This window comes from Pteropus medius, unplaced genomic scaffold (assembly GCF_902729225.1).
Source record: "Pteropus medius unplaced genomic scaffold, Ma_sr-lr_union100, whole genome shotgun sequence".
Lineage (NCBI taxonomy): Eukaryota > Metazoa > Chordata > Mammalia > Chiroptera > Pteropodidae > Pteropus > Pteropus medius.
This window is the reverse complement of record NW_024344378.1, coordinates 59,082,990-59,109,142: the sequence shown is the minus strand read 5'-3', so window position 1 is coordinate 59,109,142 and position 26,153 is coordinate 59,082,990. Positions and strand designations below refer to the sequence as shown.

Here is a 26,153-nt window from a genome sequence, read left to right as displayed (position 1 = left end):
ACGCCAAGGAAGCCCATAGAATAGAGTGTGTTCAGTAAATATTTGTGCGAAATGCAATACATCATTTTGACAATCTTTCTTTCTTCATAAAAAGATAAACCTCTGTAATTCCCAGCCCTCCTGGATATATAAATGGAGGGGGATGAAATTTCCTTCAAAAAACTCTTAGGATATCCACATTCTCTTTTATTGTAGTATAATATTGTCTAAAGTGAGATGGATATCAGATAGATCTTGATGGAATTTTCCTGCAGTGGACGATATGATGGTCCCAACCAGACTTCTTTTCTGGATGAGTGTATCCACTGGAGTTGCCCCTTCTCTGGAGAACTTCCCTCCCGTAAGTGGGAACTGCCCTGGGCAGGGGCTATGTAGCCCCCCATACATACATACATGCACATATTTACATGTGCGTGCACCCACATATATAAGCATAGACATATAAACATTCCAAGCACATGAATACACACAGAAACGTGTGTGCAGGTGCATATGTATTCATACATGAACACATGTACATGTGTGTGAACACATACATTCATGTACCCCACACACACACACACCAGACTATAATCAGTGAGGTCATGCTCTTCAGTCTCTGTGGTGCAATTCTTGCTGCAGAGGCCCCATGAGCTCAAACTAAAGCAAGATTTCAGTGGTAAGTACATCCCCTCTCAGCTCCTTTTCCTGCATCATCCTGCTTCCCTCACTCCTTTCCCTGGCATCCCTCCCTCAATGAAGCTCATCACTTGTACTCTTGTCTTGGGATCCACTCCCAGGGAACTCAACTTGAAGCAGTAGTATGTTTCTCATATTGCACACCTTTGCCCTAGCTTTGCCCTGGTTTCAAGTAAAGAGATCTGTGACAATTGAGATGACATCTAGATTAGTTTATCACATAAAGCCAGGAATAATCATAAAGGTGCTTAATGAAAAATCTTTATCAAATGAGGACTGGCTTCTGGATCCATCAAGTCTCAGACCATCTGTCACCCACACGTGTTCCCTATGAAAGCTTTCTTGGAGTCTGTCCCTGCTTCTCTCTCTTTGCCTTCTCTTGAAAATGAGTCTTAACTGCCTCTCTAATGTCAATTCTGGGCAAAGTTCTAGGCATTTCAAGATGAATCTGTCTCTATTCTCAAGGGAATTACAAACTAAAAGGTGAGACAGGTAAAGAGATAGTCTCAGTCCATGTTCAAGCAGAGAATTTATGTAGTCTGAGAGGGGAGGGGTTCCCCACAGTTCTTTGCACATTTCACAGTGCTCTTGGAGTTAGAAGGAGTCCAGGCCTGGCACCTACTTTTGAGGCCAAATTTTATCCTGTGATGGGAATATTTCCTGGGTGTGCAGGATGGGCCTGGCCCTAGTTGAAACATGTTGACGTGTATAAATTATGCAATCTCTGTGAGAAAACCTTTGAAGGAGGTACTATTACTATCACCATTTTACAGATGAGAAAACTGAACCCAGACAAGTCAACTATCCAGGCCACATAGTTAGGGCAAACCCTGGCTGAGAATCACCTCACTCCACCATCTCCTCCCAACATATGCAGTCATTTGGGAGATCCCTGCCCAGAGATGGTCAAGAGAATGTTTATATCACTAAGGTACAAAAAAATTAATAAGATTGCATTATTCCACAGGCTACGAACACAGTTTTGTAGAATATATTTCAAGGATTAAATTGTATGGTGAAACATATTTGCACTGTTGATCATCAGTTTCCAAATTTTTTTAAAAAAATGAGTGGGTCATACAGCTCACCCTACTGTCCTCCAACCTGCCTTCCAGAAGCACAGCACCCAGAGCTCCTGCCTCAAACTGACGGCTTTCAGTAATATTCCCATCTTTACTGAACCTTCGGTAACATTTCAGATTTAAAATTTTAGACTATTTAATTTTAGTTTAAAATTTGACTATATTAGAATGGTTTTTCAGGGAGACTGCTCCCAACCAGGATTTTGACATTCTAAAATGTCATCATTTTTTCAACGTCATTGATGTCAAGGAGAGATCTAATCACTTAGAGATGATGATCCTTGCAAAGGATTGAATGTTTGTGTTCCCCGCAAATTCAAATGTTGAAATCTAACCTCCAACGTGAAGGTATTTAGAGGTAGGGCTTTTGGGAGGTGATTAGGTCATAAAGGTGGTGATTAGGTCATAAAGGTGAAATTCCTATGAATGAGATAAGTGGCCTTAGAAAAGAGACCCCAGAGAGCTCCCTCCTCCCTTGTACCATATGAAGGCACAGTAAGAAGAGGACCATCAATGTCTCCCCAGACACCAAATCTGCCAGCGCCTACAGAACTGTGATAAATAAATGTCTGTTGTTTTTAAGCCACCCAGTGGATGGCATTTTGTTATAGCAGCCTGAATGAATGAAGATGATCCCCTTCCCTGTCACTGTGGTGTTTGCATAGCCACCTTGAACTGGTGTAGCCAACAGGGACCAGAAACAGAAGGTAGAAATGCTAAAAGTCATTTGCAGTGAACAATTCCATCATTTTTACTTTGAAGAGCTTTTCCATGTGAAAATCTACACAACATCCTTGGTTCTCTTTCCTAAATCTTTCTTCTGGTGCTCTAAGCATCCCTTTCTGCATCCAACAGAGCCTGCACCTCTGCCTTCCTTCTCCACTCTTCTCAAAACAGAAAAGGAGCTTCCATCCTCTTGCCTTGAAATTTCCCTCTTGGATTTTGGTAACTGCATCTCTTAATTTGGGATGGGGGGAGTTGGGGAGTCTTGGAGGGTTGAAGAGTCATATGATGTGAGATGCAAAAATACTATTACAATATGTTATTAATAAAAATTTTAAAAATGTCTATAACCTCTGATTTTTGTTACCAGCACTTCATTTATTGCTTTGGGGACTTTTGGTTTTCTTTTTTGTTTTTCCACACCCATCCTCGACATGGGCAGGAATATTTAAAATCTAAATACACAAAAGAGAAAAAAGAAAAAGTTTTCAAAGGGGAGAAATGCTGATCTTGCTTAATGATACCACAAGTTTACTCCAAAATTGCTCAATACCCCATAATGGAGGAGGGAAAATTGATCGTCCTCATTATCACTGCAGCTCTGTCAATACCAATATTGCCTTGTTTTGAATAAAATGTGCTGTTTTTTTCAATGTTGGTTCCAGTAAAATGGAGTTTTAGTGAAAATATGAGTAGTAGCAGGAAACCAGTCTGGTTTCTCCCCCTACAAATGGATTGATTTTCCTAACGCATATTACTTCCAACACGAGAAAGGAGATGGTGGTTCAATTAGGACTCAGTGGTAAGCATGCAGGGTCACCAGACTGGCCAACAGGTTGAACCCCCAAGGCAAATTATCACAAAGCAATTTGTGGGGTGCTCTTAAGGAGTTTTCTATTTTCTCCACTTAACAGTTATGACTTCAAGTCCATCCCTGTCCAGCTGTGTATGTTTATTCTGTGTGTATGTGTGTCTCTCTCTGTGTGTCTCTGTCTCTTTCTGTCTCTGTCTGTCTCTCTCTCTCTCTCTCTCTCTCTCTCTCTCTCTCTCTCTCTCTCTCCTGGTCCAGATTAATATGGTTCCAGAGCCCAATGAGGGATGGGTCCTGGTGGGGTGAATCCTGCCAAACTATGACTGTATCCGCCCATGTTGTGTATTCTAGACAATAACCACATTGTCCTGACATAGACGTATAAACTATCAGATAACTAGTGTCTTCTTCCCCTCGAACACTTAAAAAGAATTAGGGATTTCTTTTTTTTTGAGCTACTCAAATTTGTATTAGTTGCTTGTTCCAATTTGTTTGAAATGTTCTTTATTTGGTAATTTTGGAAAAGAGATAGTACAATTTAAGTGACCTCAGCTCTTAAGATCAAAAACTGTAAGTGGGCTGCCAGGGATAAATAGGGCCTACAGATGTGTTTTATTTGACAAGCTGTTGAAGTTTTTATCTTTATTTACTTACCTCTCTCGTTACAAGAGTGTAAACTTTCTGTTTTGCCACAGTCCCCACCAGCTTGATATTTGTGGGGTTCATACAGCCTGTAGACATGGGAATTTGTGATCTCGGTTTAGATGTAGGAGGGTCCAAAGCCCACTGAGTCATTAGAACCCATGTCTAAAGCCTTCCTTGATGCACTTGTATAGATTTGCAACTAAGACTGAGGTGCATGTGGGTGCCTGCTTTAAATATTCTGCTTCTTTTACGAGTTACTTGTATGTGATGGTCAATGCTTTCTGGTAACGGAAGCCAAGAATCTTATATTTATAAAGTATTTGTCTCTTTCCAGCTTTACTTCCCATCTTTCCCTTTGGCCTACCCTGCACTCCTGCCCTAGTAACATTTTCACCTTTTGCTGAATACACCACATCCTTTTCAACTGATGATGCCCAACGTTGGGAAAGCACTTTCCCATCCCATCCTTTTGCTGAGCTCCTACTTGTTATTCAAGAAACAATTCACATGTCTTCTCATCTAAGAAATATTTTCTGACTTTCCCAACAAACATCGTGTCCATACTTCAATCATTATAAATACCATACTTTGACAGGCTCACTTGTACCTTCTCTCTCTTTCTCTCATTCTCTCTCTCTCTATTCTTCCCATCCATGCTCCCTCCCCACTACACTCTAAGCTGCTGCCTGAGACAATAACTCTTTACTCTTTACTCTTGTTTCCTTAGCACCTACCCCTGTGCCTCAGATACAATCGCTGCCTAGTAAGTGTGAGCATAAGGGCACAAGATGTTCTAGGACGTATGAGGTACACCTAACCCAGAAGACTGAGAGAGTAGTCAGAAAAGATGATGTGCCAATTAAGTATTGAAGGATAATGAATAGAGAGCCAGGCCAGCAGGAGAAATGGTTTTTGTGGGAGAAGGAATGGCACATGCAAAGGCCAGGGGTGAGAGTGAGCATGGACTTTCATGGAAAGGCTGGGGGTCATGGACAGTTGTCAGCCCAGTTCATTCACCTCAGCACCAAAACTCCTTCTCTGCAGTGAGTCTATGGTCAGCCCTGAGATGGAGAATAAGAACGTCACCAGAGAAATCAACTTGTAAATATCCATCCAGGAGGATGCCTGCACAGCCTGGAAACTGAAACATCTATGAAGAGTTTCTACTACCTTGGAAATATCTCTTCAATCCATGATAGCTGGATTATATAACCAATGGAGCTCAGCACAGGGCTCCCTGGGACCCAATACCATTCTCTAGCCAGAAACCTTCCCACCTGTGGATGGGGCATCCTCAGGTTGCCCAGAAAGAGAGGCATTAACTTATCCTGAGTGTCTTTATTGCTTTGGCCAAAGTAAACTTCTAAAACTACTCTTTTGTTAAGAGATATTTTTTAAACAGATTTGTTGTTGTTATTGTTAACAGATTTCCATCCATGATTGTCCAGAGGAGGTTCCTTGAACAAGACTGTAGAGAACATTGCCTGTTGTAGAAATGAGGGATCTATTCACAAGCAAACTGTGGCTCAAGGCCTAGTGTGTTGTTTCTGAGTTTCCAAAAAGACATTCACTTTTCCTTCATCTTCTAGGTATAGGGCACACAAATATCTACCCAGAGAAGGTTCTCATGCTGATCTGACACTAACCGACAGGCAAACTTGGGCTTGTTACTTTCTCTAAGCCTTAGTTTCCTTAGCTTTAAAATAAGAATAATGACAATACCTACCTCGCAGTATGTTTTTTTGTGGGCGCCAATAGAAACCACCTATGAAAGCATTTTTTCTTATAGGATGCAAGTCTTTTCAGGATCTTAGTCTTCTTTTCTTATCTAATAACAATAAGATTCCTTCCAACTGAGTGGCTAGTTTGCATGGTATGGCCATCGTGGGTTGTGCCAGCTCAGTACAAGAGCAGGAGCACACACCTACCTTATCCTCAGACCCCATGATGAAACCTAACATCACTGAACGCTTATTATTTGCAGGCATTTTTCTAAGTTGTTTTGTGTACTAGCTCATTTAATCCTCATATAAATACCATGTTTTAGATACTATTATTCCCCCATTTTGCAGATGAAGAAAATAAGGACCAGAGAAATTATGGCTTGTTGATGAGGTTACCCAGTGAGTGGAGAGGCAGGAATTCAAACCAGAGGCCACTTCATTGCTGCGATCACTGCTTTTCAGGCCCCTGAGTGCTGAATCTTGCAGAGCACCAGCTAGTTCCAGGTTCCAGGGCTGCCTTTACCCTGAAGGTTCTGTGAGCAGCAGTACCTCTAGCCTCCTATAGGTCAGGGATGAGGGGAACTGAATCACCCCAAAATAAACCCAGGAAAATCAACTGAAACTGTTGACACTATGGATTGGGCACTGGGTACTCATCCCAGTCTGTCCTAGGCCAACCCCTCAAAACTTATAGAAAAATCAAAGTGCTCATGGCCCTGCCCTATACTGGGGTTACCTAAATTGAGTAACTGGCATATAGTATTTTCTATGAACAACACTTACATGGGTTTGGCCATTTCCACCATCTTGAGAGGCCAGATGGGTGTCTAAGATACATGTACTTCACCAGTGACCACATTCCCAAAGCATGGGCTCACAGAGCCAATCAAGATCATAAGGTCATCAAGTCCAGGTGCTGGATTTTCACCATCTCAAACCTAACACCTAGTTGGAATGCCCAGTGCAGGGTTGCTCACTACTTCCACAACTGCCCATCCAGTTTCAACAAGTGTGCCCTTATATTGAACCTAAGCATTTCACTGTTTAACTAATTGGTCCTTGTCTGTTTTTCATTGTTCTGCCACCAGCCAACCAACAAGTATTTGCCCAGCTTTCATTCTCTCAGAGGCTTTTCTCTCTAGGCTACACCCCCTGAGATCAGGCCCCTCATCATCTTGCTTTCTCGCCTCTGAATAAACATGGATGTGGTGTGTTAAGGGATCAATGAGGTCATCAACTCCCTTTGGCTGAATACTATACTTCTATATAGATAGCCAAAAAATAAAATTCACCGTAGTGGTGTCCTCACCCCACCTAGGACTATTATTGACCTTGCACTAAATGCCCTAGGACTCTCTCGCACACACGATTCTGTCCTTTATTACCCTGTGTGTGTGTATGTGTGTACATTAAGACATGAGCACAAGCATGATTATCTCTACTGAATTTTGACTCAAGAGATTCTGACCTATTGCTTAAGCTAGTAGAGACTCTTTGCATGCCCAATCTGTCACCTACCATTTGAGCTTCATTCAGATCACTGATCAAATGCAGAACAGGCAGAGGAGAGGACCCTAGTCTTTTGATTCATAAGTAGATGTTAACATACAGTTCAATATTAATTATTTGCTATTAATTTATCAGTAGTGTAATGCCAGTTGTAAACATACCTAAAATGTATTACCTTTCACTCAATATTTCCAAAATTTTATGTATTATGACCCAGAGTCTTAAGAACAAAGATTACCAAAGCTGAAAGAAAAGGATGGAGGGTATGATGGAGCCAGCATCTAATGAGCACATACTGTATGCCAGGTACTTACTAAGTACAGTATATTCTCCACTGTTCTTCTCAATGGGAAAATATTATGAGACACTGAGACTTGAAGAGGTTGCATCAATTTCCTAAGCTAATAAGTGGCAGAACTGGCACCCAACCCAGGTCTTATTCCAAAGTCCATGATTTTAACACTGCATTATGCACTCATAAAGAAAGGAATTTATTATCTCATCAGAGTCTGATGGTCTATAGAAGTGTTTTACTTGGTGGGCATATTTTGGCTTTGCTTTTGTTTTATTTCTGCCTAGTTAGATTATCTTAGAAAGGGCAAATACCTTTCCCTATAGCCAAAGGCCTCACCACTCCTATTGTTGGCATCTGGCTTCATTTATGCATTTCCTTTACTCGTCTGACCCCAAGACATTGAGTCTGAAACCCCTGTGACCTAGCCAAAATCTAAGTACCTGAATTTAAAATGCAGAAAGAGGAAGTGGACTATATAAGTCATAAAAATAATTATGGCAACAGGGACTAGAAGAAAGGTCACCTGATAATTGGACTAGAGCTCATCCTAAGTTTAACTTCCACTCCATCACTCTATGTTCTTGTAGCTTGCTTTTCATCCTCTTTATCTCCAAGTGAGATTATTTCTATTTGCTCTGTTGAAGAGGCTACCTTAAGAAGTCACCTGGAATTTGACTAGGATCTGAGATTTTCCACTTAGGAACGATAAAAGATTTAGAGGGTGAGGTTCAGAAAGGGCATGAGGAACCTAGAAATTCAACATATTTGGAATTTCTAATGTGTTATAATTTAACAAAGAAAGACTACTACTTTACCAATTTCTTTGTTGGAGGAAATGACTCTCTTTTTAAATACCCTGCCCTTACACAGTGCTACTTAAGGTTATTAATTATGTCAATATTTTAGTAATTTGAAACCCATAAGATTAGTTCAATGTGTTGAAATACAGGCATATTTCAGAAAAAAAAGCACCCTTTTCCAAATTGAGGGACAAATGATTTAATAGATAAGTGCAACTCCAAGCCAGGTCTTATTTCCATCAGACTGTGTGGGAGATTTCCATGGCAGCAGAATCTGGAAAACACCCATCAATGACTCGAGGTCAGACTGATCATGTCCTTGATTCCCATGGCTACTTCCTTACAGGAAAGGCAACTTACACAGAATCAAGAGGTCTAGGATCCCCACATCAGAGATAGCCACCATCTTGCTATTATGTTAACTCTGTCACTTAATTGCTACAAGTTTCAAGTCCTCATCTGCCAAATGAGAATATTGATATCCACCTTGCAGAGTTATTGTAAAGATAAAATAATAAAATACTTGCTGAGTTTTTGGCAACTAAAGCAGTAGCTACACTTAGCAAGTGCTTCCCATGCTACAGTGTTTGTTCTGCTCACCATGCTAAGCACTCATGCATTGCTTTATTTTCTCTTCACTGTAATGCCACAAGGAAGATATTATCCCCACACTACAGCAAAGAAAGTTAAAGATCAAGGAGGTTAAATAATTTTCCATGGCTCTGTGACCATTTAGTGGCAGAGCTGAAATTTGACCAAAATATGCTGTCTTCAGAGCCTGAACTCTGCCTTCATACAGTGGTGTTCATTAAATGTCGTGGTGTTGGTGATAATTATGATAACAATGATGATGATAATGGCTGGTAACCCAATAAAGTTCAGTTCTCTTAACATAGTATTCAAGGCTCTTCATAATGTAGCTTCTACTAAACTTGTCAGCTCCACTCATTGTCTTTCTACCTACATGGTCTATCCTAGCCCAGCTAAACTATTCAAAGTCCCCAAATGGGCATCTTCCTTTGTGCCTCTCTTTGTGTCTGAGCTTCTCTTCTCTTCCTCCTTTACCTAATCTGTCATGGACATGTCTTTTCTTTAAAGCTTAGCTCCAATGTCCCCATCTCTCTGAGGCTTTCTCTCCCCTCTCTCCCAATGCCTTGTGGACAACCTTTGTCACAGCTACCAGAATTGTCTTACTATCTTCTACACTCCTCTCCCTACCCACCCTCAAACTCAGACTGTGAGTTCCTGTGACATTCACCTCTGAATCACCACTGGCACCTATGGTTTACTAACTATCCCTAGAAGCAAATGTATCACACGGGTAGCTTCAGGACAGGCTGAGTTCAACCTCTGAGTTCTACATCTCTGGAGGAAGTAGAGTGGTGCTTGGGACCGGAAGCCCTCTCACTATTGTTCAGAGTTCTGGCACACAGTCACATCTCTGTGGCAAGACCCTCGTGTTTCCTGACCATGCCTGAAAAGGAAAATGTCTTTGCTCTCAATTAGCTATTTTTTACTAGAACTAACTCAGCATCAAGAGAACTTGAATTGAACTCCATTTTTGCCTTGTTCTAGGGATAGCAACATTCACAGTAAAATTCCCTCAGTCCAATTTTAATACTGGTAATCACATACACACACACACACACACACACACACACACACACACACACACACACAAGCTGGGTATCTGTTTCTAAGAGCAGCTCACAGTACTAGCATTTTGGAGAGGAAGAAAACGCCTCTTGGTTGTGAACAGGGCAAATTTAATGTGGTCACAATTAGAAATAAGTCTAATAACCCATATGTGTAGTTATTTAAGCTGTTGCTTCTAAAATGGCATCTACATCTTGGAAAGCCATCAATTTCTTACCCATGAGGTAGGAAGAACATCTGAAGAATGTAAAGTGGATAAGAGCATAGGAAACGCTGGGGAACCACCAGACAGATCTAAAGGGAGATGAGTGGGAACTCATATCCCATTTTTTTAGTAACACTGCCATCTATTGAAATTTCCTGTTCCTTTTTCTGCACTAAAATATTCAGTCCTGCGGTGTTTCGTTTCAGCATTTTATTGTATGGTCTTATTTCTCATTTGATTTACTGTTCTATTTCAGACCTAAGCTTTCAGAAGGCCCAGAAGCTTTGTTGTTATGAGGTTTTCCACCACCACCACCCCTTTCAGAAATTAATCACTGTAATTATCCAACTTTAGCTGCTGATTTGGCATCTGTAGAAAATATGTGAGAAATTGCTCCACTACATTTCATTTGCATACTTGAGAGACAGCGAGGAAGAATTCGATTTTTTTTTAAATTACTTATTGTGACCTGAATAAAGAAAAAATATTCCACCAAATGGGATTCTCATTTGTATACTTAATTTATCTAATTATCATCATAGGATGAGTAGAAATTCTTCTCCATTCAGTAATGTGATAGCTCGTGAAGTTTATCTGAAACTCAGACTCATCCACAGAGTTTCCCTGCACTAGGAGATGGAAGGACAGGCCACTGTCTGCTCTGCCTCACTTCATCAGTCACTGTCATGGTGGAGTTTGCACAATGCATCCATAAGAAACTGTTTGAGTGCTAAGACCACCCAAATCACTGGCTTAGTTGTTTTTAATGCAAGTCCATTGTATGGTACAAAATACAACCAAGGAAGCCAGATATCCTCACAATGGAAAAATGTATGCCCAGACTGCACCACCTTGTATCCCTCAAGAGCTGCAAAGATGAGAGACTCATTCATCAAACACATTTTGACCTCAGGCCTGGAAGTGTTTCACATCTCCCCTCACTAACCCCAAGACCTTAGGAAGTTAAACAACTTTCCTGAGCCTCAAGCACTTGCAAAATGGGAGAGATTCTCATATATTTCATGAGCTGTTATAAATATTGATGAAATAGCGTTCCTGACATAGAAGAATGTGTATTAGTTTCTGATATGCTCCATATAGGCCCTATCTTGAATATCAATGTAAAGAAAGTAAGGTTCTAGACTTTAGATAACATTTGGTTTAGGGGTCAAATATTTTTATCTATCAATTGGATACTTAAGGTGAGTATGGTGGTTGGTCTTTAAAGTTGTCCCCCAACAATTCCCTCTCTCTTATACACACATGCCACCCACACATTAGTAGGGAAGGCATATATCCCTTACTACTGAGTCTAAGCTAAACCTGTGACTCGCTTTGATCAATAGAATGTTGTGGAAGCAATGCTGGCTTGTTTCAGACCTAAGCTTTCAGAAGGCCCAGAAGCTTTTGCTTTTGTGCCTTTGGAAGCCCTGAGCTGCTATGTGGACTGTTAGAGAAGCCACTGTTAGAGGCCAAATGGAGAGGTCTATATGAAGGAGAACTCAGAATCCTAGCAACAGTTCAAATCAAGGCCCCAGACATCTGACCCCGCTGAGCCAGCCTAGGAGCCTCATGCCATTTGAGCAGACTTGTAAGATGCCAGTTTTATGAGTAAAGAACCCAACTTGATGCTTCAGCCCAGCCAATACCTTGTGGAGCAGAGACGAGCTGTCCCTGCTGTGCCTGTCTAAACTGACTCACAGAAACATGAGAAAGAATGACTGGTCATTGTTAACTTGGCAATAGTTTGTTACATAGCAATGGATAACTAAAGTAGTAATCTAACCCATTTCATTTCCTTCTAGTGCTTTTCTATAAATGTTGAAAAATATAAAGAACACTCAATTTACTATTAGATGTATCCCTGTTCATTGGTTTAAAACATCACTTTCCAGCAGAAGACCAGGAACCAGAAAAAAGATTTCAGTTACAACGGAACATGTAGACATGGGATCAGTTAGTCTTTTTTTCACTTCTGTACCAAATACTATAGGATTTCCTTAATGAAAACAGTTCTCTGGGGGGATAGTGTAAAAGGGGGAAAAGATTAAGAAGTACAAATTGTCAGTTATAAATATAGTCATAGGAATGTAAAGTACAGGAAATATAATCAATAATATTGTAATAACTGTATGGTGTCAGGTAGGTTCTAGAATTATCAGGGTGATCACTTCATAAAGTATATAAATGTCTAATCATGATGTTGTACACCTGAAACTAATATAATATTGAATGTCAACTAATTGAAAATTTTTTTAAATTAAAAAGAAAGAGAACAGTTCCCTTCCCTACACATCAAAGCTTTTTCTCCTCCACTCCACTTTTGCTGATTTCAGAGGATTTGCAATATTTTTACTAGGTCATCATTTTTAGGCTGTGACTAATAATTCCACTAGTTGTCATTTCTTCCTAAAACATATCACCTCCTTTTTAACTCTCAGACAAAGCAGAGCTGGACCCATGTCTCTACATTTCCATTCTCTCTATAGAAACCACTGCTATGCAGGGGAAAGACCAGATCTGCCACCAGATAGGACCATATTTAACACGAGATTCACTAACTGAGAATCTTTAAAACCCATTTAAATTATCTGAGCCTCCATTGTCCCACTGGTTAAAATGGAGACAGTAATACTCCCCCAAAAATTACTATGAGAATAAACAGTGAAAGAGCCCAGCACCGTGTCTGGTACATAGTAGCTGCTCAATTCAGATGAGATCGGGCACATTCACGGTGTTATGGCCATAGAGTAGATGCTCAGTTCAATTCATTTCCTTTCATCTGCTCTTGATAAATCTAAAATGTGTATTTTCCAGGTCTTCCTCAATAACTCTGGTTTCTTTCTCAGAACTTCTAAAGTACTTATTCTCCAAGTTGAGAGTACTTTCTCAGGATTTGCCTAATTCTGTTACTCAATGCTGTCACCCATACAAGTTTTCCTCCCTGCAATGGAGCCTTAGTTCTGCCAGGACAGAAACCTAAGTCACCCTCTTTCCACTCCCTGTACCCCACTAATTTTAGGGTCCTGTGATTCTATGTCTGAATGGGTCTCTTGACTCCTTTCTTTTCACACTTTCCAGCAAACACCCTAATCAAGTTACAACCACATGTAACTTGGACTGTAGACAGGGTTTCCTAACTGCTGTACCCTTACCTCTTCCAGATGGCCTCATTCCCAGGTCATCCTCCATGCAACACCCATAGAGATATTTTTAGTACAAAAAAATCTGATAGTGTCATCTTCCACTTACTTGAGAGAGGTGGCTTGTTACCCTGGAGATAAAACACCACACTGTGGCAGGGCTCCAGCCTTTCTATGTCTGCCTTACCTTGCATATTTTCTTCTCTGTCCCTTGGCTTTCCTTGGCTCTAGCCACCAGCAGCAGAATCCTTCCCACCTGGTTAATTTTCACTCATCTTTGAGGGCTCTGCTTAAATGTCACCATCTAAAAGATGGCTTGCCTGACCTCCACCCCTTCATTTGAATTACATTTAATTAAGTCTTTCTTCCACCCTATTCTTTGTATTCTCTCTCAGCACTGTTTTTCCCCCTTAATATCACTCGTCACAATCTGTAACTGGATATTCATTGTGAGCTTACTTATTCAGTCTGTCAGCATGTACCCACCTCCCAGTCCCCACTGCAGATGCAGGCCCCATGGGCAGCGTTCATCTTGTTTAGCCCTGCATGACTTGCACAGAGCATCAAGTCAGTATTTCAACCAGAACCCATGGGATAGATGACTACATGGGCAGTGAAGAATTTTTAGCTTTGCCACTTCCCAGTGCTGGCCTTAGCACCAGGATTTGCCTCATGAGGGTTAAAAATCATTTTGGTTGTTTTTTGGTTAGCTGTTGTTTATAGAAGGTCACTTCACCAACAGAGGTAATCTATTTTGAATAGCTTTGAAAGGTGGACAGAACTCAATCAAGGGTTCCAAACACATTGACATTCCCCTTCACAAGAGATCTTCTATTAATACAAAGCACTGAGGACAAAGGCAAAAAGGGAAACCAAGTCGCTGGCTTCAAAGATCAGTCATGTGAAAAAGGAAAATATATATGTTCATCAACAGGTACCTGGGGGTGATCTTCATGGTACAACCGAGGCAGCAGCCTCACCATGATGCACAGGACCCCGGGGTGCATGATCACAGCATTGCTTTCATCTGTCCTGTAAAGAGAAGGGAAGCAGGACATCAATCTTGAGACTCCTACTCTCTTCTGTTTTTCATTGAACTTTGTGGATCTTTCTAAAACAGGCCACAATATACCACTTAAGTCCACCACTTAGTATTTAATTTTCCTCACCTGTACAACAGAGCTAACAATACTATACTTTCCTCACAGAGGTATAAAATAATGCTTTTGTGCACTAAGGCATAACACCTGGCACATAGTTGGTGCTCAATGGCATTCAATTCCCTGGTCCTTGCCCCTTCTTTCTAGATATGTAAGTGATGACAAAGCTCTCATTTTATGTTAAATACACACACACACACACACACACACACACACACACACACACACAGGCTTCTAGATCCATTCTAGAAGGGTGTAAGCACACTCTACTCTTTCCTATCCAATAAATGCAACTAAAAATCCAGATAGAATACATAAGTTGCTCCCTGAGGACTCTGAAAAGTAAATGATAGCAGAGAAAGAAACCAAACTCAAAGTATCATATAACTGGCAATGAGTTCTCTAGGGCTCCCCTCTCTGCATCTTCTGGTATGGGCTCAAAGGGAGCCTGAAATCTAAAACTATGTACCAGGTGTAAACAAGGCAAACAGAGCTACAAGAGAAAGCTTCTGTTTTTGGTCTAAGGGGAGGAAAAGAGGTTCCTACAAGTCATAGATCATGGAGGAGAACTGCCTGGTATTTTCTGCATTAGGCTTCTCCATTCTTGCTCACCCTGTCCTCCTGGCAACCTCATAACAGAAGCTGAGGCCAGGCATGCATCTGAAACTCACAGGAAGGAGACTCTTTCTCTCTGACCAGATGAACTGTGGTCCCAAAAGTGTAGGCAAAGTCCCATTGCTTTTTTCTCTCTTTTTCCTCTGCCTGCTTGGTCCCAGAAACAGGCTCAATTGTGGGAAATGTGTGGCAGAGCAGAGAAACAAAAGCCATGACTTTCTAGGCAGAAGAGAAGGAAGGGGTCCCTAAGAACCAGAAAGTGTTGGGGAGATGATGATGAGAAAGAAGCTTAAGAAAGTGAGACAATTAAGTTGTGTATAAAACTCTGGGTTCAATTCTGAGCTGCACATGTGTGGATTTGATCCTAAACCACATTCCAAAGGCTTTGAGATCTGAACTTGGCAGTAGACCACCACCCAAGATGGGCTACTGTATGGGGACAGATCAAAAAACCTTGTGAAGTCCTTGAAAACTAAACTAATACAGAAGGTGGGTGAGAATGTGTGGCCTGAACTCTAACTAAGCCTATTTCCTTCTAAAACAAAATAATCAACATTCTCCAGAAGATGTTAGCAAGAGCCAGAGTTTATAACATTCAAGATGCCCAGGATACAATCTGAAGCTACTCAGCCCAGAATGAACCAGGGAAATCTCAATATCTCACCCAGAAAAAAAAACAATTAACAGATGCCAAGTCTGAGAAGACACAGATATTGAATTATCAGACAAAAATTTTAAAGCAGCTATTGTTAACCAAACTCCAAGTAGTAAGTGTCAATACATTTGAAATCAATGAAAAACTAGAGTGTCAGTAAAGAAATGGAATCAATAAAAAGAATCAAATAGAAATTCAAGAACTGAAAAATACAATAACTGAAATTTAAAAATTTTACTGAATGGAACAATAGATGAATGAGATGAGAGAGGGAAAAGTTCATGAATTTGAAGATAGATCAGTAGAAATTGCCCAATCTGAACAAAAAATCACAAAGACTCAATGTCACGCATTGCTGTACCAAAAGCTCTAACATTCCTTGTGTTTGAGTTCCAAAAAAAAAAAAAAAGGAGAAAGAGTACAGTGTAAAAATTTTTTAATTCAACCTGCTCACTCTGAGCACCAGTGCTGATTCGGCTGCATGCAGGAGTCACCAGGGACTTACAGGGAGACATCGTCAGAGTGAGGGCTTAGGTGAGACTCTCTGGGTACAGAAGTGCCAGCGGTATCTATTGTTCCTTGTTGAGTCCTTCCCCATCCCAGTGCACAGGACACAATGCCACCATAGCTATGACATCATCAAACTGGATAACAGAGGTCACTCAGCCCAGAGAATTCCTTGAAACCTTGCCTCCCCCAACTCACAGCCCCACCAAGCCACGTCTAGGTATATCCTCAGTGAGTCAGGTTCTCTTTGCTGAGCAGCACCTAGATTCACACTGGAGGCAGCTGGCCTCAGTTTCTGGTGTGGCCTTTTGAGGCAACCATAAGTACAGCCACTGGGGATTGCTTGCTGAAGCTTAACAGGTGACCCCGGAGGGGTAGAGGCTTGGGCTAAGTTTGGCCTGCAGCTGAACCCCTCTCAGGACTGTGCCACTGGACATATACTTCACGAATCCACACTAATAAGACCAGGAGACTTAGGAGCTTGCTTAGTACATAGAAACAGACACAGAAAGGCAGCCAGACTGGGAAGACAAAGAAACAGAAACCGTATGAGAGAACAGAACAGAGATCCAGATATAATGGAGTCAAGTAATCTAATAGATGCAGAGTTCAAAACACTGGTTATAAAGATGCTCAATGAAGTGTAGATAAATTCAGTGAGATAAAAAACATAAAAATGGAAATGGAAATTATAAAAGGGAATCAGTCTGAAATGAATAACACATTATCTGAGATGAGAAGTATAATAAACAAAGGAATAAACAAAGTGAATAAAGAAAAGGATCATATGCCCTATCTAGAGGACAAGAAAGCCAAGGACATGCAATCAGAATGGCAAGAGATAAGATACTAAGACTATAAAAAAATAATTTAAGGAGCATATGGGACACTATTAAGGGTCCAAATATCCATCTGATCTGCGTAACTGAAGATAATCAAGATGTCGAACAGCTGTTTGAAGAAATAATGATGGAAAACTTACCTAACCTGGCGAAGAAAATGGACATAAAACCCCGGGAAGCTCAGAGAATTCCAAAAATCATGGATCCTAATAGATACATCATAATTAAAATGTCAAAGGTTAAATATAAAGAAAGAATATTAAAGCAGCAAGAAAAAAACAACAACAAATAATAATTACTTATAAGAGAACACCCATAAGGCTGGAAGCTGATTTCTCAAAAGAAACTATGTAGGACAGAAGGGCTTGACAAAAAAATATTCAACAAGATGAAGACTCAGGATCTACAACCAAGAATAATTTATCCAGCAAAGCTATCATTTAGAGTCGAAGGACAGATAAAGAGCTTCCCAGACAAAAATAAGCTAAAGGAATTTATCACCACCAAGCCAATATTATAGGAAATGTTGGAGGGGCTTCTTTAAGAAGAAAACACGTGTATCAAAAACAGGAATAAAGAATGGTAATCCAAAACAGAAAAAATTTTTTAATTCAATTAGTGCTAGCCATTATTTCTTCAAATTCAATGAAATACATAACCTTAAATATTCAAGAAACTTAGCAAAACCCAAACAAAAACAAGAAAAAAATCCAGATACAGCATAATCAACTGTTGAATCCTAACAACAATGAAAAAAGTCTTGAAAGCAGCCAGAGAAACAATACATTATACACAGGGAAAGAACAATTTGAATGACTGTGGATTTTCTTCTGAGAAATCAGAAGGCAGGGAAACAACATTTTTAAAGTGTTGAAAAGAATTCCATATCCAGCAAAAATATCCTTTAGGAATGTAGGCAAAACTACTACATTCTCAGATAAAGGAAAACAAAGATAATTTCTTTCATAAAATTTAATTTAAAAAATGATACTAAAAGAACTACTTCAGATGAGAAGAAATAATAACAGAAGGAAATTTGATATTTCAGGAATGAAGAGAGAACAGAAATGGTAAATATTTGGATAAATATAACAGACATTTTTTCCTCTTAAGTTCTTAAAATACGTATAATGGTTGAAAGCAAATTGTATTTGATGACAACTACAACAAAAATAGGAGAAGACAAAGGCACATGCATAGATGTAAGGTTTCTATATTCTATTTGAAGAAGCAAAACATTAATTCTAAGTAGGCTGTTGAAAGTCAAGTATGTATATTGTAATCCTTAGAGCAAGTACTGAAAAGCTAAACAGAGACATAGTCAAAAATTCAATAGATAAATTCAAATGGAATATTAAAATACATTCAAATAATCCACAAATATGTAGGAAAGAAAAAGAGCAAAACAGAAAAGAGGGAACAAAGAGAAAACAAATAATAAGATAGTAGAACTAAATCTAAACACACTGAAAATTGCATTTTAAAAATGGTCTATCTACATATACCAATTAATAGACACATATTGTCAAAATGGAAAAAACAAAAGATCAAACTCTATGCCATCTGCAAGAAACCCACTTTATAATGATATAGATAGGTTAAAAGTAAAAGATTAGAAAAAAATTATACCATGCTAACACTAATCCAAAGAAAGCTGGTATGGCTCTATTAATCTTAGAGAAAGCAAACTTTGGAGCAAGGACTAGTGTCAGGAATAAACAGTGATGAAAGGAGGCACAATATCAAAATGTGTAAGCATTTTACAACAGAGCATCAGAATTCATAAAGAAAAATTGATACAAGTGAAAGGGAAAATGGGCAAATCCATAATTATAATTGGAGACTTCAACACTTCTCTCAGTAATCAATAGAAAAAAATGACAGAAAACGATCAAAGATAAAACTGAACAACACCATCAACCAACTGATAGAATTGACATTTATAGAAAACTCTACCCACCTACTGCAGAATACACAATCTTTTCATTTCCATGGAACATTTGTCAAATTAGACTGTATTCTGAGTCATAAAACAAACCTTAAAACATTTCAAAGTAGAATCATACATCGTGTGTTCTATAATCATGAAGGAATTAAATTAAAAGCAAGTAATAGAAAAAAAAAACTAAAAATCCCCCAAGTACTTGGGGAATTAAACAACATATTTCTTTTGTATCATGGTAAAATACACATAACAACAAATTAGTATCTTAACCACTTTTAAGTGTACAATGCAGTAGTATTAAGTACTTTTATATTATAAACAACATTTCTAAATACCCTACGGGTCAAAAAAAGTTTCAAGAAAAATTTTTAAATGTTTTTAACTTAAATAAAAATGACATATGTCATAGAAAAAATTGTGAGATGCTGCTAAAGCAGTGCTTAGAGGAAAATTTATGGGTTGAAATGCTTACATTGCAAAAGAGGAAAGGTCTCCAATTAAAAATCCAAGTTTCCACTTTTAGATATTATTCTTAAAAAGAGAAAAATAAGCCCAAAGCAAGAAGAAGAAATGTAATAATAAAGATAGCAAAAAAAAAGAAATTATTATGAAAAAACAGTAGAGAAAATAAATTATGTAAAAATATAGTTATTTGAAAACATTTTAAAAATGAAAAACCACTAGCTAAACTAACAAAAAAAAGGAAAAGACACAAATTATCAATACCAGGAATGAAACAGAATATCACTACACACTCCACAGTCATAAAAGGATAATAAGAAAATACTACAGATAACTCTATACACATAAATTCAACAACTTAGATGAAATGAACCAATTCCTTCAAAGCCACAAATTACCAAAATCAAGCAAGAAAAAATAACCGGAATGGTTTATAACTATTACAAAAACTGAATATGTAGTTAGAAACCTTCCCACGAAGAAAATTCCAGACTTAGATGTTTTCACTGGTGAATTCTACCTTACATCTAAAAGATAAATAACACCAATTCTACACAATTTCTTTCAAGAGTTACAAGAGAACAATTCCCAATGCATTCTATGATGCCAGAATTACCTTGACACCAAAGCAGACAAAGCCAGTAGAAGAAAAGAAAACTACTTGCCAACATCTCTTATGTAAAAGTTCTCAGCGAATTAGTAGGAAATCAAATATAACTATATAAAAAAATAAATAAGGCACTACGACCAATTGAGTTTGTTCCACAAATGCAAGGCTGATTCACTAATCAAAAAGAAATCTGTCATTGTAATCCATCAATTTAATAAACTAAAGAAGAAAAAGAAACACTTGACCATATGCAGAAAAAGCATTTGAAAAATTCAACATCTATTCATGATAAACCGTCTCGGTAAACTAGAAATAGAAAGAATCACCCATAACCTGATAATTGGTACCTACAAAAAATTATCTAATATAATATTTGATGGCAAAAGACTGAAGACTTTCTCTCCAAGTTTAAGACTAAGGAAAGGATGTCCACTCTTTATTCCCACTCAATATTACGCTAGAGCAACAGATTGGAAAAGAAGAAACTCACAAACTACATGATTGTCTACATAGAAAATCTCAAGCAATCTGTTTTTTAAAAAGCACCTAGAAGTAATAAGTAAAGTTAGTAAGGCCTCAGGATGCACAATTACATAAAAAATTAATCATATTCCTATATACTAGAAGAAAATAATTGGTAAAAATTTTTAAAACATCATTTAAAATAGTGTTCCAAAAAAGATTAAATACTCAGGTACAAATCTAAGAAAAATGTACTGGCTCCATACACTAAATACTACAGATCTTGATTTAAAAAAAAAAAATCACAGACCTATATAAATGGAAAAACATACTATGTTTGTGGATTGAAAGAGTCAATATAGCTCAGATTTCAATTCTCCCTAAATTCACCTATAGATTTAATGCAATTTCAATCAAAATCACAGGATTTTTTATAGATATAGATAAGCCAATTTTTAAATTTATATCTAATGGAACAGCCAAAGGCGAAAGAAATAAAATAACCAGAGCAATTTTGAAAAGGAAGAATAAATTTGGATGACTCATATTAGTTGATTCTATGACTTATCATAAAGCTGCAGTCATGAAGACAGTATTAGTGAAGGACTAGATACACAGATCAATGGAACAGAATAGAGTCCATAAAAGACCTACCTAAATATGGTCAATTGAATTTTTACAAAGGAACAAAGACAATTCAATAGAAAAAGGGCAATATTTTCAACAAATGGCATAGGAAGAATTGAAAATCTGAATGCAAAAATATGAATCTCGACTTAAACTTCATATCTTTTATAGAAAGTAACTCAAAATGGATCATAGACCTATAAAACTTTTAAAAGAAAATGTCAGAGAAAATTTTCATGACCTTGGATTAGGCAAAGAGTTCTTAGATATGGCACAAGAAACCCAATAAAAGAAAAAAAGTATTCATCAAAATTAAAGAATTTTGATCTATGAAAAATACTTTAGAGATGAAAAGACAAGCTACAGACTGGGAAAAATTATTTGCCAAATATATGATGGAGTTTTACTGAGCAATAAAAATGTGTGAACTAATACAACAAACTGAATGAATATCAAAGTCCTGTGCTGAGTGAACAAAACTAACCTTAAAGATTACATACTGTATACTTGCATTATACAGTATTCTGGAAAAGACAAAACTATAAGAATAGAATAGTGGTTGTCAGGGATTGCGGTGGAGAAAGGGTTTCACTAAGAAGGGGCAAATTAGGAACAATTTCAAGTGATGGGATTGTTCTGTATCCTACTTGTGGTGGTGGTCACTTGATTCTACACATAAATTAAAACTCATAGAACTCTACCAAATAAAAGGGACTTTTAGTGTAAGTAAATTGAAAAAATAAAATAAAAATAAAAACAAACCAATAAAAATCATAAGGCTAATCCAAAATTACAAACTCTGATTTTCCAATATTCTGCCCATAGTGCTGCTCTCACAACCTATGGTGAGATTGTTATTAGCATCCTTATAGGTGCCAGGAGTGGTTCTAGCCTTTGGTCTTAATGTATTCAATTCAACTGAACAAATATCTATTGACTTAAATATTTTCCAGGCACTATTCAGGCACTTTGGACACATCTGTAAAGTAAACAAACTAAAACCCACACCCAGGACATGAGTGGAGAGGTGTACATAATAAAGGTAAACAGGTAAATTATACATAACAAAGTTATTATTGTTGTTATATAATATATAGCATTATAAATAGTATACTACATATTATTATATATAGAATAATACCTTGACATATAATAATGAATAAGTAATTTATATAGTATAAAGAAAGATAAGTGCTATTACAAGAAAAAATTAGATCAGAGAAAAGAATCAAGAGTACTAGGGTGAAGGAGGGAAGCAATTTGTAATTTCACTTTTGGTGCCAGTATTGTCCTCTTTGAGAAGGTGATATTTGTGTAAACTTGAAAGAGGAGATACAGTTATTCTATGGAAATGAAACAACCAGTTCAAAAGACCCCAAAGTGAGAGTATGTCTAGTATGTGCAGGGAACAGCAAGGAAGTCTGTATTATTATTCTGATGCCAAAGCCACACAAAGTAATCTACAGACCAATATCCCTTATGGACATACATGCAAAAATCTTCAACGAAATACTAGCAAATCAAATCCTACAGCAAGTGGATTTTTCTCCGGATACAAGAGTGGTTCAACATAAGAAAATCAATGAAATGCATCACATTAATAGGAGAAAAAATGATCACCACAATTGATGCAGAAAAAGCATTTGACAATATCCAACACCTTTTCAGCATATAAAAAAAATCTCAGAAAATTAAGAATAGACAAGAACTTACTCAATATGACAAAGAGCATTTATGCAAATCCCACAGCTAACATAATAGTAAAAGCAGACCATCAAATTCTTATAGAATTTCGAGTGACTCTAAATAGCCAAAACAGTATTTAAAGAGGAGAATAAAGTTGGACAACTCATACATTCCAGGTTCAGAACTTACTACAAAGCTACAGCAATCAAAAAATGTTGTACTGGCATGAAGAGACACATTTAGACCAATGGAATAAAATCGAGAGTCCAGAAATAAGCCCATACATCTACAGCCAATTAATCTTTAACAAGAGTGCTAAGACGATTCAATGGTGAAAGAATGACATCTTCAATACATGGTGCTGAGAAAAGTGGACATCTACACACAAAAGAATGACATTGAACCCTGGCCTCACACCATAAAATGGATAAATGACTTAAAATAGAAACTAAAACCATAAGACTTTTAGGTGAAAACATGGAGCTAAATCTTCATGACCTTGGATTTGGCAAGTGGGTTCTTACATATGACACCAAAAGCATGAACAACAGAAGAAAAAATAGACTTCATCAATTTAATGGACTTCATCAATCTAAAAATTTTGTGCATCAAAGGACATTATTAAGAACATGAAAGAACAATCCATGAAATGAGAGAAACTATTCACAAATCATGTCAGTCTAGTATCCATAGTATATTGAGAATTTCTAAACTCAACAAAAAAAGACAAATAATCCAATTTAAAAATGGGCAAAGAACTTGAATAAATATTTCTCCGAAGAACATAAACAAATGACCAGCAAGCATATAAAGATATTCAACATCAGTAGCCATTAGCAAATCAAAATTACAATGAGATACCACTTAACACCCACTAAAATTTCTATAATTTTTTAATGAAAAAATAACAAATGTTGGTAAGCATCTGGAAAAATTGGAACCCTTATTCATTGCTGGGGAGAATGTATAATTGGTTCAGCTGCTGTGGAAAACAGTTTAATGGTTCCTCAAAAAGTTAAACTTAGAATTATCATCTGACCCATCAATTTCACTATTAGGTATTTACCCAAAAGAACTGAAAGATACTCAAATAAATCCATGTTAATGGCAGCACTATTTACAATAGCCAAAAGGTGCAAACAACCCAAAAATCCATCAACAGATGAAAGGAAAAAGAAATTGTGATATAGCTTCTGGTCAAGACAGTGAAGTAGGAAAACACTGTGCTTTCCCCCTCTCACAGACACTTGAAAAGTACAACTAAACTACAAAAGAGCCATCATTGAGAGTCACCTAAAGTCTACCTGAACAGAAGTCCTACGACTGAGGACATACTCAAGACTGGTAGGAGGGACAGAGACACAGAATAGGCTGGTCTCACACCCACATGTGGCAGTTGAGAATCAGGAGGGATATCTTGGCTGCAGAGGTCTCCTTGGAGAAGCAAGGGTCTTGTGCTAGAAAGAGAAGTCCCCATAAATTTTGGCTGTGGAAATCAGCAGAGATTGTGGCTAAAATGAAGGATAGCTGGAGTCACAGATGTTCCTCCTAAGGGGTCCTGCCCATGGATTTACTCACTGATGGACTCACTCGCTCTGAGCTCCAGTGCTGGAGCAGCAGCTTGAGAGGCATCAGGGATATACAGAGAGGAACTGAATTGTCTGGCTCCAGGGAAAGGGCTGAAGGGGCATCTTTCTTCTAGACGGAAGTGCTGGCAGAATCCATTGTTTCTTTTTTGAGTGCTACCCTCTCTAGATGTGCAGATGCAGGCAGCCATCATGTCCGAGTCTCCATCAACCTGGCTAACACTGGTCACCCAACCCTGGTGATTGCCTGACACCTCACCCCACCCAATGCACAAGCCTACTCAAGCCACTTCTGGTGGCTTTTCCATACAAATGGTCAGTCTTGGCTCATGATGCAGACTTTCTTAAAATCTCTCAAATGTTCACAAAACCCGAACAAGCAGCACCTGGCCTCAGTATGCCCTGGACCTCTTGCTGAGTAGCAAGAGTACCAAGTCCAGCACTAAGCACTAGCCTGCCTCAGTTTGCATCTTGGCCTCTTGAGGCACCTCTAAGCCCAGCATGGTTAGCAGTCATCTTTGGATTTCCTGGTGCCAAAAAGCTTGGGGACCACTACCTAGCCCTGGAGGTGTGGGTATATGGCATTGTTTGTACCCAAGCTACTGTGAAAAAAGCAAAAGGTTCAAGAGAGCATAACTAGGTTGCTGAATGTCATTCAAACTCAGAGAAATTTCCAGGCCTGGGAGGCCCCATCGTTTCTCTGTCCACTGCTGTCTCCAGGTTTCTGCTCACCACTTCAGTAAGCAGTCCTGTCAGCACACAAGCTAATAGGAAGAAACCATGCCCCAACTCTGCTTCTCAGAGGCTAGTGTGAAGTTGACTACATGTCAGTAGTGGGCAGGGCTGAGCACAAGTTCCCCCATTCCCAGCCCACTGGCCTTCCTTTTACCCCATTCTCTCAGAATAGGCCAGGTTTCACTTCTTCTCTAATGATTAGGGAAGGTCAAGGGTGATGTATGTCCTTTAACGAAAAAAAAATGCTTTATTTATGAAATCTGACTCTTATACATTTAAAAAATTCTCATTGTGAAACCAGAATGACGTCTGACCCAAGAGTTATCTGTAAAGAATCAGGAACCCCCATATACTGCTGCTGGGAACGTAAATTGATACAGCAACTATGGAAAACAGTATGAGGTGTCTCAAAAAATTAAGAATAGAATTGCGTTATGACCCCACAATCTCTTTTCTTGGTGTCTACCCAAAAATATTGAAAACATTTATCTGTAAAGATATATGTACCCCTATGTTCATTGCAGCATTATGCACAATGACCAAGACAGGGAAACAACTAAAGTGTCCTTCAATAGGCAATTAGATAAAGATGTGGTACATATATGCAATGGAATATTACTCAATCATAAGAAAAAATGAAGTATTCCCATATGAGACAACATGGGTGGATCTTGAGAAAATCATGCTAATAAGTCAGATGGAAAAAGTCAAGATCCATATAATTTCACTTATATGTGGGATATAAAATTGAAAGCAACAAAAGAACAAGACAAACTGACAAAAACTCATAGACACAGACAACAGTATAGTGGCTACCAGAGGGAAAGGGGGAAAGAAGGTAGAAAATGGTAAAGGGGGTCAAATATATGGTGATGAAAGAAGATTCGACTTAGGGTGGTGAACACACAATAGAATTGTACACTTGAAACCTGTATAATTTTATTAAGTAATGTCACCCCAATTTAAAAAAAATTGATGAAAGGAAGAAAG

At 38.3% G+C, this 26,153-nt stretch overlaps 1 protein-coding gene across 1 annotated transcript in view; it reads right to left on the bottom strand.

Annotated features, from left to right (window-relative positions):
* The window catches only part of WDFY4 (WDFY family member 4), a 280,147-nt gene that overhangs the window by 198,863 nt on the left and 55,131 nt on the right, over positions 1–26,153 (bottom strand). The window contains exon 13 of the mRNA XM_039870919.1: positions 14,210–14,303. Within this exon, the coding sequence (XP_039726853.1) occupies positions 14,210–14,303 (94 nt within the window). The remainder of the gene's footprint in view (positions 1–14,209; positions 14,304–26,153) is intronic.